Genomic DNA, 18,156 nt, shown 5'->3' with positions numbered 1-18,156 from the left:
GGCTTCAGGGCTCTCCTCGAGGAATAGCTTTTTAAAAAGCTTAGAAACCCGACAAGTGAGTCTCAACAGCAGTTTATCAGCCCCAGGGTGCAGAAGACACCCCCACATCTGGGAGGAGAAAGGGCTGCGGGCAAACTTTCCCAGAAAGGGCCTTTTGAGGGGACCCGTTTCCCTTTGCGGTCTGAAAGACGCGCTCTGCAGATACGCTCTCACGAAATCGTCGGCCCGCTGCTGCCCGCGGGGCTCGAGGGTCTCCGCCCTGCGCCTTGAATTTGGCCACTCTATCAAACCCGGGAAAGTGTGAGCGGCCTCAAGAGTCACCCGGGCGCTTGGGCTCCCGGGCGGCCCTTCCTCACGAGCCCGCCCGCCTCCGGGCACCGCGGCGCAGGTGGAGCGGGCGCGCGCCTCCGCTGAGCTCGGGTTAGAGCCCAGAGCTGCAGCCGTGCCGAGCGCGAGGGCGGAGAAGCGGCTCCTGGGACCGGATGATTCCATACCTACTCGCAGCCCGCGTGTCAAAGAACGAAGTGCCCGACCTATGAAATATCTAAGGGGCGAAATCAAGGCAAGCGAATAAGAAGCGTCAAAAATTCTGTTCAAAGCGAAGAGCTTCTCATCCGCGGGCCACCCTGTATAGACGTATAAACTTTCAAATCCACTAACCCCGAGTTACAAAAGCACGAGTCGCTTTAACACTTGGGGCCAAGCTCCCGTGTTTCCCGATGCGGCGCAGCGCTCGGCCTGAGTCGGGCCCGGGGAGGGGCGGGCTGGTGGGGGCCGCGACCCGAGGTTCTCCGCTCAAGTCCGTGCTCCCCGGGTGAGCGGCTGATAGCTCACGGGCCCACGTCGACGGGCCGAGGAAACGACTTCTCACTCGGGTTCCCCCGCGGGGCGGGCGGCCCAAAGCGCGAGGAGGGGCGGCTAGATGGCCGAGCCCCTGCTGGCCCGGCGACGGCGCAGGGACCGCGGGCGGGCGGCGGCCGCGCCGAGGCGCACACTGGCCGCCGGGGGGCGCCCTTCCGGGCCCGGCGCTCGCGCGCCCCGCCCCCGCCCGCGCCCCCAGGGCCCTTTTTCCTGACCGGCGCCGCCAGACGTGCCGAGCTGTCTCATCCTGCCCAGAGGCGAGCGCTCAGTCTGCCCGCGCGGCCGATCTCTAGACTCCGCGCGTGCTGCCTGAGCCTCCGGGCGGCGGGCCAGCCTCCCCGAGCCGCGCCGCCCCGGCCCCGCCGAGCGCACGGAGCCCCGGGACAATGGGGCCGCGGTGGCTGCTGCTCTGGGCCGCGGGGCTCGGTCTGTGCAGCCCCCTGGTGTCGGCCCGCATCCGAGGCCCCAGACCAGGTGAGCGTGGGCCCCGAACTCCCCTCCCGTCCGGTCCCGCAGCCCCCGGCGTCCGCGGGACTCCGGGGGTACCCCCTGACCGCCCCTTCTCCGGGAGCCCGCTGCGGGCTCGGCCCGGACCTCTCTGCACCGACTTCTGGAGCGTGCAGGGTGTGGGAGGTGGACGAGGAGGGCTCGGGCTGTCTTGGGGAAGACGAGGCACCTCGTCGCATTTGTTGTCACTGCGGGGCCTGTTTCTCCCAGGACCACCCCGAAAAGAAAGGGGTTTCACGTTGCTCCACCAATAGCAGGTCCGAGGGGGTTTCCCCCCCACCCCCAAGATGAGGTGGAGAACCGCTCCCGCTGAAGTTTTGTTTTGTTCATACGGCTTTTCTTGCACATTTTGAAGGCGAGGAAAGAGGTGTAGAGAAAAGCTTGGTCCCGTGGGCCGTTCAGTGGAGAATCAGGACCTGCCGCCCCGCCGGGCACAGACAGGCCTTGTATCAGGGGTGGTCGTGGTGCGGGATACCGAGTGATAGCTAGATCGCCACGAGGCGGTGGTCGGCGGGCTTTGTTTGCTTGTTTCCTAGGACCCAGTCTTCCAAGCGAGTTGAGGCAACAATCCAGCTCCTCACAAACGGCTTCCTCAGCCCCTGTGGGATGAAACCATTTCAATTTCTGATCTGCTGGGAGACGGAGGTTTCTCACCTAGAATACATTTATTACTGTGCCCTGCGTGTATTTTTAAGTATCTGGCTGTCTGAGCAAATAAATGTATTTTCCAACCTCTCCCCCTTAATAAAACAGGGCAGAAACGTTGTTGCCTGGAAAGAGCCTAGACAGAAAGGGATGGGGAAAATGCTTTTATTTCTTTATAGCGATACAACTTTGTAAGCTTTCTGACTGCTTCTTTTAATCCGAGTAGTAACAAATGCTAGCTGTTTTCCTTATCTGTGAAACACTGTGTACTCTGTATTGTTTTCGCAACTTGGAAGGAATACAGGCAGTTGGAGACGGAGAGGTGACAGAAACACACAGAAACTGGTTTCTCTGCTCTCCATCTTTGCTCAGGGTGAGTTTGGAGGTGAGCCTTTTCAGAACACTGAGAGGCCCCCACAGGAGCCCAAAGTTTTGCAGCAACTTCGCACGTTATCTCTTGCAATGTTTGGGAGAGCAGAGAACTCCAGAAAAACTGTGTATGGTGACATTGATGTCAGAGATCACTTTATAGATTTATTCTGGGATGTGCTCTTAAGAACACAGATTTTTGTTTGAGATTTGGATGGTGAGGTAGAGAATAGGTTTATACAGATGCTGCAGCCACTGTGTCACCTTTCTTCTCAGTGGATTCCCTAGGAAGGTTTTTGGCCTCTTGTTAGGGAGTGAAGTTCAGACTGCTGTTCCCCACGCTTGTTACACACATCCACCTAAATGTTGCATGCTAAGACGCTGCTATAGATAGAGTTGAATAACACTGGCCAATTCATGTACCCTGGATTCTGGGACCACTTTATGAGAGAGAGAAGAAAAGAGGATGAGAAAGAAAAGGCACTCTTGTTAAGTGTTGTATTGTGTATTTAACCCTGGGCCCAGAGGCGTTTTCACTACACATTGTCTCATTTCACCCCCTCACATGTGTATCCTCTTTCGACAATTCTGAAACTAAGTCTCAGAGACAGAGTACCTAAATTCCAAAAGGAGGAGGGGATCCTGGATGCAAGAAATAGGTGGGATCTTGTCTTTGGACGGAGAAGGCAATGGCAGCCCACTCCAGTACTCTTGCCTGGAAAATCCATGGAGGGAGGATCCTGGTAGGCTGAAGTCCATGGGGTCGCTAAGAGTCGGACACGACTGAGCGACTTCCCTTTCACTTTTCCCTTTCATGCATTGGAGAAGGAAATGGCAACCCACTCCAGTGTTCTTGCCTGGAGAATCCCAGGGACGGGGGAGCCTGGTGGGCTGCCGTCTATGGGGTCACACAGAGTCGGACACGACTGAAGTGACTTAGCAGCAGCAGCAGCAGTTGTCTTTGGAGAGTTTTAAGCCCCATAAAATCAACCAAAAATAACTCTGCTTTTTATTATCACTGTGCACCTGCAATTCTAAACAATGCGTGTATTAACCACCTTTATCTGGTGGAAGGAATCACAAGACCCCAGTCATAAGAAATCCTTCCAGGACAAGCCTTGCCCACCAGTTTGAGCTTTCTCAAAGCACTCTCAGACTTGTCCCCACTCGTTTTGGCTTTTCCTGCAAAGTGGCTTTTCCACTTTGTGGGTCTGTCATCTCTCAGCAAAGATTATAAACTTCCATTTATCCCTTTGGCATCTAGAACAGATGTTCACTCAGCAGATACTTGAGAAATTCCTGAGTTCATTAACCAGTTTACATTCCTTTGTCCAAGCAGTATAAGTGAGACTCTCTCATCAAAGCATGTCAGTGTCCTAGAGGTGATGTCTGTTGATTCTATAAAGGTCTGGAGAGTAAAAGGTGCCAGAAGCGCTGATGGTGACTGTGGCAGAGGGGGTCAGATGGGAGATTCCATGTACTGCCTTCCTACCCACAAAGTCAAGCTCAGTTCCTTAGTATAGACGAAGGTGCCTCTTCCCTTGCAGGATGGGTCCCCAGCCTCCGCCCAGCCTCCCTTGTTACTGAGCCTCCCCTATTACATAATCTATTACATTACCTGTACTTCACCCAGCCCCCCACCCTGTAGTTCCACCTCCCAGGAGCTATGCTTTCTCTGGCTTCTGTCCCCAGGCTATTCCTCTGCCCTTCCCACACCCTACTTGTTCACATTTAATTAAAAACAATTACTTTAAGTCAAGAACCTACTACAGCCAACACCCTGCCTAGATACATTACAGACACAATTTTACTTACTCCTGTATCCACCGTTTGAGTAGATGGCATCCCCATTCTACTGGTAAAAACTGAGGCCCCCAAATGGTTAAGTCACACGTGCAGTTACAAGTGAAACTGAGATTTGACCAGAGGCCTTTTCCACTGTGAAGAGGAAGCCTTCCAGACCCCCCAGCCCCTCTGACAGCAGAGCAATAACCCTGCTGTGTTTCCCAGGATCCCGGAAGGCAGTCTGGGCCCCGTTGGCTGGGGAGCCCAGGTCCAGCACACAGAGGTGTTCAGTAAACGTAGATGCATCGACTGTGGTACCCTGCCTTTACTCTCTGATGCAGATGATAAGGCAGTCTGTGACTGGACCCCCCTCATGAATGTGCAGGTTAATTGGCCGTTACTGAGAGGCTCTGATCTTCCGCCCAACAAACGACACAAAACGAGACAGTGAAGCTGCTTGAAGCCAAGCAGAAACCTCTGAAAGTCAGATTTCTTATGACTCAGCAAGTCGCTTTCTACCCCAGCATCGAAATCACGTAAAACGTCCCCCTTCCCGTCCTCCTTTTTCCATTCATTCGCTCCGTGGTGACTGGGGCGCTGTGTCCACAGGACACGTCCTGCGGTTGGCCCACGCTTCCTGCGTGTGAGGACAGGTGCTGAGGCGCTCTGGCCCCTCCTCAGGAATCCTCTCGCATCCTCTCTGCTGGCTGCCCTTCCAGCCCTGCCTCCTCCTTTTCAGTCCAGCGTGTCTGTGCCCTCCCTTCTTTCTAGCTCAGCGTTTCTCTACCTTTTATGTCTAAACAGACGAGTGTGCCGTCAGCCCTGACTTGCAGCTCATCAGCCGAGCTTCCTGCTTTGCCAGCCTGCTTCCGGCCGTCGTTTCCCTGTACCCTTGTACCCCCTCTCCTCTCTCGGGCAGCTCACTCCTGTCCTGTCCCCACAGCAAACGGACTCAGCTGAGCCCGAGGTGCAGTTCCGCTGAGACCCTGGAGTCCCTAGGACCCTGCGTTTCTCTCGTCTCACTCTCATTCTGGACACACATCCTTCTTTTCCCTTGAAACTCACCCTTCCTCCCTTCTTTTCCTCTCTTCCTCCTTCCTCCTCTCCCTCCTTCCTTCCTTCCTTCCTGTCTTCCTCTGCTTCTAAAATTGAGGTCAATATTGTTCAACACAGGGAATGTAGCCAATATTTTGTAATAATTTTAAATGGAAAGAACCTTTCAAAACTGTATAAAACGATTACGCTGAAATGAGTGAAAAGAATGTTTAAATAATTGCATTAAACAATATAAGATTGTGCGATTGAGCATATGACGCAGAAGTGCAGTCTTTCTCTGACACACAGTGCGGAGGAGGGGCACGGAATGAAGATATGTTAGAGTTAGGGACTGACGCTGCATGACAATTGGAACCCACCGGAAGAAATAAAGAGGACCAAACTGGGAAATAACATTAATATCAAAATTAACTCTATAGATATAAAAATAATTAACATTGAGGTAGAATCTACATAGAGTAAAATTAACCATTTTTAAGTTTACAGTTAGTGGCGTTTAGCACACTTACAGTGTGGAACACCTACCGCCTCCATCTAGTTCCAAAACATTTTCATCACCTCAAAAAGAAACCCGGTCACCATCACGCGCTCAGCCCCATCCCCTGCCTCCAGCTCTTGGCAGCACTGATTTGCTCTGGGTTCACCACTTCTGCGTATTTCCACGCACGAATGGAATCATATCATGTGCAGCCTTTTGTATCTGGGGAATTGCATCCCCTTTACTGTGGGATACTCACAGAACCCCAGAAGGATCATCAGGAACCCCAGCCTAGGTTTACTTTTGACTAGGATGACAGTATCCAGGGCTCACAGTTTCGACATTGAGAATTTTCTGTTTGTTTCCCTACTTTGTGGTTTGTTTCATTCTGCTGTTCACCTCCTCATGCTTATGCCCAAAACTGTCAGAATACACAGTTCTCTGTCTAGACCGAGCTTCCCCCCGACAACCTCTCCCACATTGACCGTGGGATGTGTGTGTGCTTAGTCGCTCAGTCGTGTCCGAATCTTTGTGATCCCACGGACTGTGGCCCGCCAGCTCCGCTGTCCATGGGGATTCTCTCCAGGCAAGAAAACTGGAGTGGGTTGCCATTTCCTTCTCCAGGGAAACTTCCCAATCCAGAGTCGAACCCAGGTCTTTCTCGTTGCAGGCAGATTCTTTACTAACTGATCCACCAGGGAAGCCCTTACCTTGGGATGGTGCTTGGAAAACCCATGAAGCGATGCCGCCTTTTTCTCCATCCCAAGGCATCCAGTGATGTTTTGCCGCTTACCAGGCCATTACAGACCTTTATTTGCTTTCAAAAGAACCTGCTTTTGGAAATAACAGGAATAATCTGAAATTTGCACTCCAAATTTATTGAACTTAATGAAAGGACCTAATCTAATCTCATCTGTTTACACTTCAAGTCTGTGGTGGATTAAAAGTCAGGCATTGTGTATTATAGAGGAGCGTTTTCCAGTGTTTTCTTTTTTGCTGATCAGCAGTAAGAACTCTAAGGAATATGCTTTACATGATGACACAGTTGCTAACTGTATGTTCAATAAATGCCCAGGGACAGTCATGGTGTACAGTAACAAAAGTTTTCCCAACCAATACTCAGCTTTACCATGTGCTATGCGTTCTGACACTTTCTACATGATTCTTTTTAAAAGCTTGTTACAGTCCCATGCATTGATTTCATAAGCAGCGTCAAGTCTCTAGCATCACCTGAACACTGGCACAGCTGGCGCAGCGCGCTGTCCTGCGGCCGTCAGCAGAACTGAAGCTTCTGTGGCCTTACAAGAAGAGTTCTGCTTTCCAGGAAGTACTGTTTATGACCGTTTCTATCATCTCTAGAACGTAGCTTCTTTCAGTTGGGGTTTACAAGCTGCAGTAGGACTTGGGTGGGGTTGAGGTCGGGGTGTGGAAACGTTTGCTTCTGGGGAAATTGGTGATTATAAACATCCTTTACTGTAAATTAGTTTTCCTGTCAGCTCGGCGTCTTGTAGCCCCACGCCTGTCCCTCTGGGTGGAGAACGGGCCTGGAGAAATGGGGAGAGCCAGGATCAGAGTCCTTCCCAGAGGCCCTGCTAGTTTTCTGACCCCACGAGTTGAGTCGGGCCCCGGCCTTCAGGAGGGGCCCACACACACGTTTTAGCACCTGCAGTGGTGTTGGGTACTCTGGTGTTTACAGTTTCTGGTTGGCCTTGCTTCCTGTAACCCCTACGCCCCCAGCTTCCCCCCAGGTTTGCTTTGCGATGCTCCCTGCCTGCTCCAGAGGGTGGGAGGGGCAGGGGCCGCCCCAGGCAGGGGCCATCCCATCTTCACTCTACAGTCAGGGTTTATCTTACTCTGTAATGCTGGCTTGTCCTCAGCAGAGATTTTTGTTCATTTGCTTGCTCACTTACTTGCTTCTGCCTCATCTGAAGCAGTATTCTAAACATCTTTCTCTGTTTTGTCCTTGACCATCTCTTGCTACATCTGTCCTGTCTGTGAGGGCTGGGTTGTTGGCACGTGGTTGGTGTGTCGCCAAGGTCAGCAGGATTTGTGATTCCCAAGCAACAGCTGTGCCCATCATCGGCCGAACTCACACCCTCACACGGCCGTGTCCCAGTTGCTGTGTATAGTTCCGAAGGGTGGGCAGGTTGTTTGCTGAAATGCTAGAGAAGAAAAGCGTCCTTTCAGGAGTAGGTCCTGAATTCACAGATTTTGAAGAGACAGGGTAAGTGGTGTTCAAAGAGCATGAGCTTCAGAACCTGGCAGGTGTGGCTCAGGCCTCGGCTGCCCCGCTTTCTATCTGTGGGGCGTTCAATCAGTCATTTAGCCTCTCTGCGCACCCATGTTGTCTGTAAAATAGGCGCTGTCACGCTTATCTCATAAAAATACTGGGGTTACATGAGGTAGGTAAGTGAAATATTGAGCACAAAGTAACTGCTCAACAAATGTGTTCTTCATACCCGCACCCTCCATATTCCAGAAACGCCTTGGAAGGACTGGTATCACATGAATTCTCTCAGTGTAAAGCTGTGTTCACACAAACATTCAAGCACCTTTTCCCCTTCAAAACTAACACGAAAGAGAAACGCAAAAGAAAACTGTTGTCTTTAGTTTTTGGTGGCTAGTAAACGTGCATAAAGTGTTTTTCTTCTTTTATTTTTCACTTTTCATTATGGAAATTTTCAAAGCTACCCAAAGTGGGCAGTATAATTACCTGCTGTATGCTTTATCTGTATCCTCACTTTCCTCCTCTCCAAATGGACAATTTTAAAGCAAATCCCAGATACATGGTATCTTTTCATGTGTAAATATATATCCTTAGAGATAAGAACTCTTTTCTTCATGTAGCCACAATGACGTTCTAACACCTAAAAAGACTGAACAACAGTTTCTTAATATTGTGAACTATTCGAATGCTCAGTGTTCACATTTCACTGATTGTCTCATAAATACTTTTTCGGTTGGTTTATTTGAATTGGAATCAGATGAGGTCTGCTGTTGCATTAGGTTGATGTATCCTTAAGTCTCTTTTAATCTGTAATAGTTTTCCCTCTCCTCTTTTTTCAAGGCTCTGTGTCAGAGAAATTGGGTCATCCCTCTTCTAGACTTTCCTATTATATACTGGGTCTATCCAGCAGGGCTGTTCAGCATGCCTTTCTCTCCTGTGCATGTTCTATAATGTGGTCCATTTGGAGGCTTAACCTGACTTATTTGGTTTTTCTCCAAGACTGCCTGACCTAGTGGTGTTGTGTACACACCTGTTACATCACCTGTTGTTTGTTTGTTTTTGTTTGGCTACACCAGTCTTAGTTGTAGCATATGGGATCTAGTGCCTTGTCCAGAGATTGAACCCAGGTCCCCTGCACTGAGAGCGCAGATCCTAGCCCCTGGACCACCGGAAAAGCCCTATCTCTCTTTTTGAGACCTTAAGGTTATGCAGTGGACTCTGGTGTGGTCAGGTGACCCAGTTATCAGAGAGTTCCTATCACCTAACCTATCCTTACACCTCACGTTTTTTTTTTTTTTTTAAGAGACTAATGATCTTTGGACTAAATCTTATTTCATTAAGCACTTCAAGATGCATTTCTAAATCTGTCATTGTTTCTGTGTTTATAAGCTGGGATTATTTTATAAAGTAGAAGTTTCCTTCATTGACTATTTGGCTTCCCCAAAATATTTTCAATATAGAAAAGGCAAGATAAATGCTGAATCTGGCCTTTATTTACCAATTTTCATACTGGGTCCCCTCATTTCATTCGAAAGTGACCCAAAAAGTTTTTATTTTCCTTGAAGTATAATTATGAACTCATCAGTTCAGTCACTCAGTCGTGTCTGACCCTTTGCAACCCTGTGGTCTGCAGCACGCCAGGCCTCCCCATCCATCACCAACTCCCAGAGCTTACTCAAACCCATGTCCATTGAGTCAGTGATGCCATCGAACCATCTCATCTTCTGTCGTCCCCTTCTCCTCCTGCCCTCAATCTTTCCCAGCATCAGTGTCCTTTCCAATGAGTCAGCTCTTTGCATCAGGTGGCCAAAGTATTGGAGTTTCAGCTTTAGCATCAGTCCTTCCAATGAATATTCAGGACTGATTTCCTTTAGTATCCTCTGGTTGGATCTCCTTCCTGTCTCTCAAGAGTCTTCTCCAACACCACAGTTCAAAAGCATCAATTCTTTGGCGCTCAGCTTTCTTTATAGTCCAACTCTCACATCCATACATGACTACTAGAAAAACCGTAACTTTGACTAGACAGACCTTTGTTGGCAAAGCAATGTCTCTGCTTTTAAATACGCTGTCTAGTTTGGTCATAACTTTTTTCCAAGGAGCAAGCATCTTTTAATTTCATGGCTGCAGTGATTATGGAGCCCAGAAAAATAAAGTCTGTCACTCTTTCCACTGTTTCCCCATCTATTTCCCATGAAGTGATGGGACCAGATGCCATGATCATAGTTTTCTGAATGCTGAGCTTTAAGCCAACTTTTTCACTCTCCTCTTTCACTTTCAAGAGACTCTTTAGTTCCTCTTCACTTTCTGCCATCAGGGTGGTGTCATCTGCATATCTGAGGTTATTGATATTTCTCCCGGCAATCTTGATTCCAGCTTGTGTTTCTTCCAGCCCAGCGTTTCTCATGATGTACTCTGCATATAATTAAATAAGCAGGGTGACAATATACAGCCTTGACGTCCTCCTTTCCTGATTTGGAACCAGGCTCTTGTTCCATGTCCAGTTCTAACTGTTGCTTCCTGACCTGCATACAGATTTCTCAGGAGGCAGGTCAGGTGGTCTGGTATTCCCATCTCTTGAAGAATTTTCCACAGTTTATTGTAATCCACACAGTCAAAGGCTTTGGCATAGTCAATAAAACAGAAGTAGACATTTTTCTGGAAGTCTTGCTTTTTCCATGATCCAGCAGATGTTGGCAGTTTGATCTCTGGTTCCTCTGCCTTTTCTAATAGATCTTAACAAATATGGCATTTCTCCCACATTTCCATGCATTTCTGTCATTATTCTCTTAATGACCTTTGGCCACTGGGAAGGGCCTTGGACTGACTTCAGAGTCTTTCTGACCTGACCCTAATGTTCTTTGAAGACATTCAGGGCTCATCTTGTGCACTTCCTCCCCGACATCTGGCACCAGCAGTTTCTTTAAGGAGCACTTTTTTTCCTAATGCGTGGTTCGATCTGAGACTGTGGAGTATCCCACTCATGTTGTTTTCTGCTTGGAGTTAGTATGTTTCCATTATTCTTCCATCACCCCCTTGTTGATTGCTCTTTAGCCTGTAGTGTTGAGTCACTGGTGGAGAAGTGTAGGGTACAGCTATCCTTCTCTATGAATGTAGGCAAGGTCCTGGGATTTCTGATTTCTTAACCCACCAAGGGTGAGCCCTCTAGGCCAGAGCTCTGAGTCAGAACTAAAGCTGACATATTCTGGGAGGCTGACATGGTATAAATCCCAGGATCATGAGGGACCTTGAGAGAACATCTGGGCACCACTCTGCTTCTAGGCCAGATCTCGTCAAAGTCAGAAAAAGTGCCATGCCTGACTTATAATTTCTGGAAGTCTCCAGAGTTAGAGAGTCCACATTCAAACTCATTAGTAATATTCTATCTTCAACAATCAAAATTACTCTAGAGCCATTTCAAGAAACCTGAATTAAGTGAAACTTTTGCAACAAATATGAGGATCTATTTTAGGACCTGTCCTAGTTTTTTTTTTTTTTTAAAGCCATCAGTTCAGTTCAGTTCAGTTGCTCAGTCATGTCTGACTCCTTGCAACCCCATGAATCGCAGCATGCCAGGCCTCCCTGTCCATCACCATCTCCCAGAGTTCACTCAAACTCACGTCCATCGAGTCGGTGATGCCATCCAGCCATCTCATCCTCTGTCGTCCCCTTTTCCTCCTGCCCCCAATCCCTTTAAGCCATAACTTAGCAATAAAAACACAGATGGTTACAGGCATTTTTGATCTGCTGACAGGCACTTTCTCCTTGACCTGGGACTAAAGTAAAAGCAAGATTCCCAAACTCAAATTTCAGCCCAAGGGGCACAAGCTAGTTGGATTTATCTAGTCACCTGGAATTGGTTTTATTCTCTCTTTGATGCTGGTATACAGTTAAATAAACAAAATTTGCTGACGTCCTGTAATCCCATAAAGGCCAAAATATCAAAATCTGTGGTGGCAAGAAAAGGTGATACCTTAGGCAATGATATCTAATCATGGGATTATGCATTCTTCCTGGGCTCCAGCCTATAAAAATGTCATGTTCGAGTGGGCATAAAGTTTCTGTCGTAAACACCATACTGCCCACGAAGGCCGAGCCAGAGGAGAAATTTTTGAAAACAAATACTGATTCCCAAAGTGTTGGGTTGGCCATAAAGTTCACTTGGGCTTTTCCATATGCTATGACAGCAAAAGCCAAATGAAATTTTTGGCCAACCAACACTAGCTACAGAGCAAAGCCTCATGACAGTTTGATGTTCAGGCCACGTGACCGCATCTAAGAGTTGAGTTGTGAGTGTTCGTGGTTTTCCAGGGTGTCCCTCCTCTGGGTCACGTCCTGATGCTCATGTAGCTTGCACACAGGCATGCGTGTGCTTTTCTCCCCTCTGTACGTGACATGACAGGTCCTCAATCTGGCCAAGCCCCCAAAGGACTTTGTGCAGCAGTAAGTCATGTTACTTTAAGGTTCCTGTGGGTCAGCATTTTTAAGGACACATATCTTTGTGGTCCTAAAGTGCCAGAACTCATTCATTTCTTTTCTTCCACCTCCCACACATTCATAACTTCAAGGGTAGCCTCACTTCCATCCCACGGGGGCCATTGAACCAGGGTCTGGTTCCCACGTGACCGGATCAAGACACACAGAGCAAATTAGATGCATCACAAGAGGAGGGAAGTGATCCTTGAGGGAAAGGTCGTGAATTGGAAATTTGATTCACGGCTCTGAATGCTGGGGCTGTGTACCTTACAGCCTCGTCACATTGAAAAACTAAACACGGTCATATGTTGAGGGAGGGAAGAGGAAGACAGATTCCATCTTAATTTCTTTGCTTTTTTTTTTCTCTCAAAACAATTGAGAGCAAAAAACAAACTACATTGAAGTGATGGGGAAGGATAATAATTTCTCACACTGATTAATTTTTGAAGATTACAAAGTGAACATATATCCTTATTTCATGTATGATGCTCCAAGCTGCCAGATTTGCGGATCTTCCCGTTTTAGTGATCCTGAGACTGAGTTCAGAGGAGGTAAGTGACTCCTGGTAGAGCCACTTGTTTGCTGTTGTTCAGTCGCCCAGTCGTGTCTGACTCTTGCAACCCCATGGACTGTAGCCCTCCAGGCTCCTCTGTCCATGGGATTTCCCAGGCAAGAATCCTGGAGTTGGTTGCTGTTTCCTACTCCAGGGGATCCTTCTGACTCTGGTATCGAACCTGCGTCTTCTGTATTGCAGGTGAATTCTTTACCGCTGAGCCATCGGGTAGAGCCAGCATTAGAATGCAAATCTATAATTAAAAGCCAATTTAAGGACCACACCTCCTACCTGTGGGGCAGGGTACTAGAGAGACTTGGAGGTTAAACAGGAACTATTTCTCACCCTTAGGGAACAACTTCGATATCTATGTACACTCAGGCTCATCACTGCAGATTTTTTTTCTTCCTGTGGCACAGATCAACTCATTCGTGCTCTTGCTGAGGCCATCTGACCTCGAGCTTTCAGTACCAGGCCCTGTTCTACTGTCTATCAGTTGGTGCCATTCTGGGTTTGCTCTTCATTTTGGAAATAGATGCCAATCTACTGTGTTTTATTTTGTAGTTCTAGACGTTCCTTTGGTTGGTTTCATTGCTATTTTCTATTTCTTCATTCATTTCAATGAAATCTTTCTCTTCCCTCATTAAGCATAGTTGCAGCATACCCTTTAAAATCCCTACCTGCTAGTTCTAACATCTGAGTCATCTTGGGATTGGTTTCCATTGACTGACCTTTTCTCTTGAGACTGGGTCACACTTTCCTGATTCTCTCTATAGCGAATGATTTTTAACTGTATGCTGAACATTATCCTACTGTAAACACTCAAGATTGTGTCTTATTTCTCTAGAGTGTTGCTGGTTTTGCTTTAACAGGCAGTTAATTTGGTTGAACTCAAACTGCAAATGTTTCCTCTTGAGCAAAAAAGCTCAAACAGCTCTTCTATTCTTTTAAGTATAGCAAAGCAGCTTCACATCTCCCCTGAGTGTGCCCCAAACTTGGGGCAGAATTTACACTGGACTCTGCGGCTCTCCATGCCTCTCCGCTTGCTCTTTTCTGGATTCTTCCCTCAGTTTCCAGTGACTGTGGTTGCCCTGAACACTGTCTTCTAGTTCTTTGGGCCACAGAGACTATGAGGTTTCTATTTGAGTTTCAGCTATCTTTCATGGCATTGACTTTGGCCTCCTCTCAAGCTAAAAGCCACTGAAAGCCAGAAACCCATCGGTTGCCATCTTTTCTTTCAAGACCCATCCCTCCCCTCTCCAACACGACTGTGAACCTACATAACTTCAGGTCGTTGATTCCGGGGAGGAAAGGAATCCAGAGTCTGTGTAATTTTTGTCTAGGAGATAGTTTGGTCTGATAAGGACCTTCCAGAAGCAGCACTCTCTCTTTACTGCACCATGCTTTTCTGTGTAAGTTTTTGTTTGCAGGAACGTTCCACTACTGAAAAATAAAACTGAAAGCTGGAAAATTCACTGTACTTATCTCATTTCCAGCCAGTTCTCATTCCCCGGACCTCACTTCTGAGTGACATGTGTGTCCAGCCTTTGTGGTAATCGCCCCCAGGGATAGAAGCCTCATCCTTTTCCCCTGGGGTTTCTGTCCCCACTCTTCAGCTCCCCAAAGCCCAACAGAGGCTCTCTGTCCAAGTCTCCTCAGTGAGAGAATGACAGTGCTAATCCTGGGACGCAAAAGCTGGTGGAGTTCCAGCAGCTAAATGCTGCATTTCTGTGATGAACATTTCCACTGGATGTTTTTGGTGGAGGAGGGTGATAAAGGAAGGATGTTTGCAGCAGAGCCTTTATGGTGATTTCTAGTTGACATTCAAAAGAGCCTGGCTGGCCTGGCACCTGCTTGGGTGCATGTGACATTTTGGAACTGAGTTGAGGGAGGCACTGACCTAGAACTGGTGTGGCTCCACTGACCTACTGAGGAGGGAGACAGGGAAGATGACTCAAGTGGTAGGTGCCTTGCGGTTTTATTAGACAGTAACCTGAGGGACTGTGGTTTGGACCCAAAGATGATGAGAGATTTGGGACATTCTACTGTGTAAACAAGCCAGAACTAGTAAAGGAGGGCTTCTATCACCTGGATAACTGTCACGGAAACTGGGTCCCCTCAGTCTTGCTCAAGGAGAAGGCAGTGGCACCCCACTCCAGCACTCTTGCCTGGAAAATGCCATGGACGGAGGAGCCTGGTGGGCTGCAGTCTATGGGGTCGCAAGGAGTCGGACACGACTGAGCGACTTCACTTTCACTTTTCACTTTCATGCATTGGAGAAGGAAATGGCAACCCACTCCAGTGTTCTTGCCTGGAGAATCCCAGGGACGGGGGAGCCTGGTGGGCTGCCGTCTATGGGGTCGCACAGAGTTGGATACGACTGAAGCGACTTGGCGGCAGCAGCAGTCTTGCTCAAAGTCACCTCTAGCTCCATAAGCTTTAAGATGTTCCCTCAACTTTCTGTGTTGATTTTTCCATGAGGGAGAATGGATCTCAAGGGATGGCCACAAACCAAATGAAGGGGGAAAAAATGTATACCTGCAGGCCTATGGAGGAAAGAGAAGTCACATAGCCTGGGGTGATTTGTTTATAGAGACAGCGGCTCGCATAGAAAAGAAGTCACGGCTTTTTTCTTTCACATCAGCCTGTACTCAGCCTGTCCTAATATCTGCAGGAGAGATCTCTGAAAGTCTGTGGTTCACCTCATCTCTCCGAGGAGCAGAGCTTGAAAAGTGTTTGCTTGTGCCAGAACAAAATGTGGGTACACTATCTTGAGTTAGCTAATTCCCTGATGAAGTCTGGCCTTCCCTGGTGGCTCCGTGGTAATGAATCCACCTGCCAGTGCAGGAGACTCAGGTTTGATCCCTGGGTCGGGAAGAGCCCCTAGAGAAGGAAATGGCAACCCACTCCATTATACTTGCCTGGGAAATCCCCGTGGACAGAGGAGCCTGGCGGGCTACAGCCCGTGGGGTCACTCGGAGTCAGATGCGAGGAGCGCACACACAGAGACACACACAGATAAAGTCTGTTGTCCACTTGAGTGTCACCTGCTCTTTCTCACCGACTCTCCCAGGAAGAAACAAAAAGCAAAAGTCAAGTGTACTCTCTCCTTGTCTCTTGCCTTTTTAATTCATTTATTATTATTATTATTATTTTTACTTTTCAGAGACAGAAGCAACAAACGGTACTGTGGGTCCCCGGTCTTTCTTTCTCAGGAATTCCAATGACGGATATGAACTAATCCCACTGCCAGAGGACGAGGACCCGAGTGAAGGTGAACTCACAGAAGACAGGATAAGCCCAGGCAACAGAAGCAGCCCTCCTCAAAAGTCACCCCCTGCGTTTATCTCCAAAGCTGCCTCGGGATATCTGACCAGCGCCTGGCTCACCGTCTTTATCCCCTCGGTCTACACGGGCGTGTTCCTGGTCAGCCTTCCGCTGAACATCATGGCCGTCGTGGTGTTCGTCTTGAAGATGAAGATCAAGAAGCCGGCCGTGGTGTACATGCTGCATCTGGCCGTGGCAGACGTGCTCTTCGTGTGTGTGCTTCCATTCAAGATCAGCTACTACTTCTCCGGAAGCGACTGGAGGTTCGGGCCTGCCCTGTGCCGCTTCGTCACGGCGGCCTTCTACGGGAACATGTACGCCTCCATCATGCTCATGACGGCCATCAGCGTCGACCGCTTCCTGGCCGTGGTGTACCCCATCCAGTCGCTCTCCTGGCGGACCCTGGGGCGCGCTTCCTTCATCTGCCTGGCCATCTGGGCCGTGGCCATCGCGGGGGTGGCGCCCCTGCTCCTGCAGGAGCAGGCCACCTACGTGCCGGGGCTCAACATCACCGCCTGCCACGACGTGCTCAGGCAGAAGCTTCTGGAAGACTACTACTCGTACTACTTCTCCGCCTTCTCCGCCGTCTTCTTCTTCGTGCCGCTGATCCTTTCCACAGTCTGTTACGTGTCCATCATCCGATGCCTCAGCTCTTCCGCGGTTGCCAACCAGAACAAGAAGTCCCGGGCTTTGCTCCTGTCGGCGGCTGTCTTCTGCATCTTCATTCTTTGCTTTGGACCCACAAACGTCCTTCTGCTTCTCCACTATGCGTTCCTTTCCCGTGACTCCTTGACAGAGGCCGCCTACTTTGCCTACCTCCTGTGTGTCTGTGCCAGCAGCATAAGCTGCTGCATCGACCCCTTGATATACTACTATGCTTCCTCGGAGTGCCAGAGGCACCTCTCCGCCGTCTTACACTGCAGAGAAAGTTCAGATCCCAGCAGCTGTAACAGCAGTGGTCAGCTGATGCCAAGTAAAATGGACACCTGCTCTAGCAACCTGAGCAGCAGCCTATACAAAAAGCTCTTAACTTAGGAAGAGGGACGGACAGTGAGTTAAAAAGAAAATGTTAAAAAAGCAAATCACCTGCGGATTCAACTTCATCCCTGACCCCCCCCCAAAAAAAAAAAATTGTTTTCTTCACCATCCAAAACAACAAACTTGTGATTTATGTGCCTCCCTACGAGAGCTTGTATATTTGTTAGTTTCAGACAAAAGTAACAGGAATAGAAAACATTATTCCAAGAGAGCATTGCCAGTGTTACCACAAGAACTAAGCGTCTCTGCTTTCATATATTTACATGACTTATTATAGATATATGTGTGTATGTGTAAATTGATACACATGTTCTTATATCATTTGCAGTACAGTATAGAATAGGCACTTTGAAACCCTCTCTTTTTTCACCAGAGACTATGGAAATAAACTCTGATTTTCTGGTTTAACATGCGAAGTTTAGGTTTTAACTCGGAACATCTGAAGAAGCCGGTCAGTAGTGAGGGATTCTACAGTTTGGACTTGCACAGCTTTTGCAAATAAACGTATTTTTAAATTGTTCAACAGCAATGTTTAAATTGTTGAGGGATGAGACTTAGTACTAGCTGTGTGTAGAGAAAGTTCTTTTGTTTTTCTTGTTAAATATATCAAAGTTTGAATTCTTAAAATTATTAAAGCGGATGAAAACAGATGATGTGAGTAGCACTTTTGCTGTGTTACATGCCACGGGTGTAAACTGAGAATGAGCAGAAGTCCCACAAGTGACTTGAGGTTGGCTTTCAAAGCATCTTGCCCCCCTCCCCCAAATGAAGGACTCCAGGCAGTAGATACAAGACAGGGCCACGTGTTTGCTATCCTCTGCTGGGATTCCCTCAAGG

At 48.3% G+C, this 18,156-nt stretch overlaps 1 protein-coding gene across 1 annotated transcript; it reads left to right on the top strand.

Moving 5' to 3' along the window:
- The first annotated feature begins 1,098 nt into the window (after positions 1-1,098).
- On the top strand, positions 1,099-17,395 carry LOC120860948 (proteinase-activated receptor 1). Its single transcript, XM_040236657.1, has 2 exons — positions 1,099-1,335; positions 16,121-17,395. Exons 1-2 carry the CDS (start codon positions 1,248-1,250, stop codon positions 17,314-17,316), a joined length of 1,284 nt encoding a protein of 427 aa, XP_040092591.1. The 5' UTR covers positions 1,099-1,247; the 3' UTR covers positions 17,317-17,395.
- Positions 17,396-18,156: the final 761 nt, after the last annotated feature.

The sequence above is a fragment of the Oryx dammah genome, unplaced genomic scaffold, assembly GCF_014754425.2.
Source record: "Oryx dammah isolate SB20612 unplaced genomic scaffold, SCBI_Odam_1.1 HiC_scaffold_11210, whole genome shotgun sequence".
NCBI classification, from domain to species: domain Eukaryota; kingdom Metazoa; phylum Chordata; class Mammalia; order Artiodactyla; family Bovidae; genus Oryx; species Oryx dammah.
Note: the sequence above shows the minus strand (reverse complement) of the source record. Positions and strands in the feature narration are given on the sequence as shown.

Coding starts and splice junctions, on each gene's coding strand:
- LOC120860948 (XM_040236657.1), top strand. CDS start 1,248: ATGGGGCCGCGGTGGCTGCTGCTCTGGGCCGCGGGGCTCGGTCTGTGC. Junction 1,336..16,120: donor CATCCGAGGCCCCAGACCAG/GTGAGCGTGGGC, acceptor TTTACTTTTCAG/AGACAGAAGCAACAAACGGT.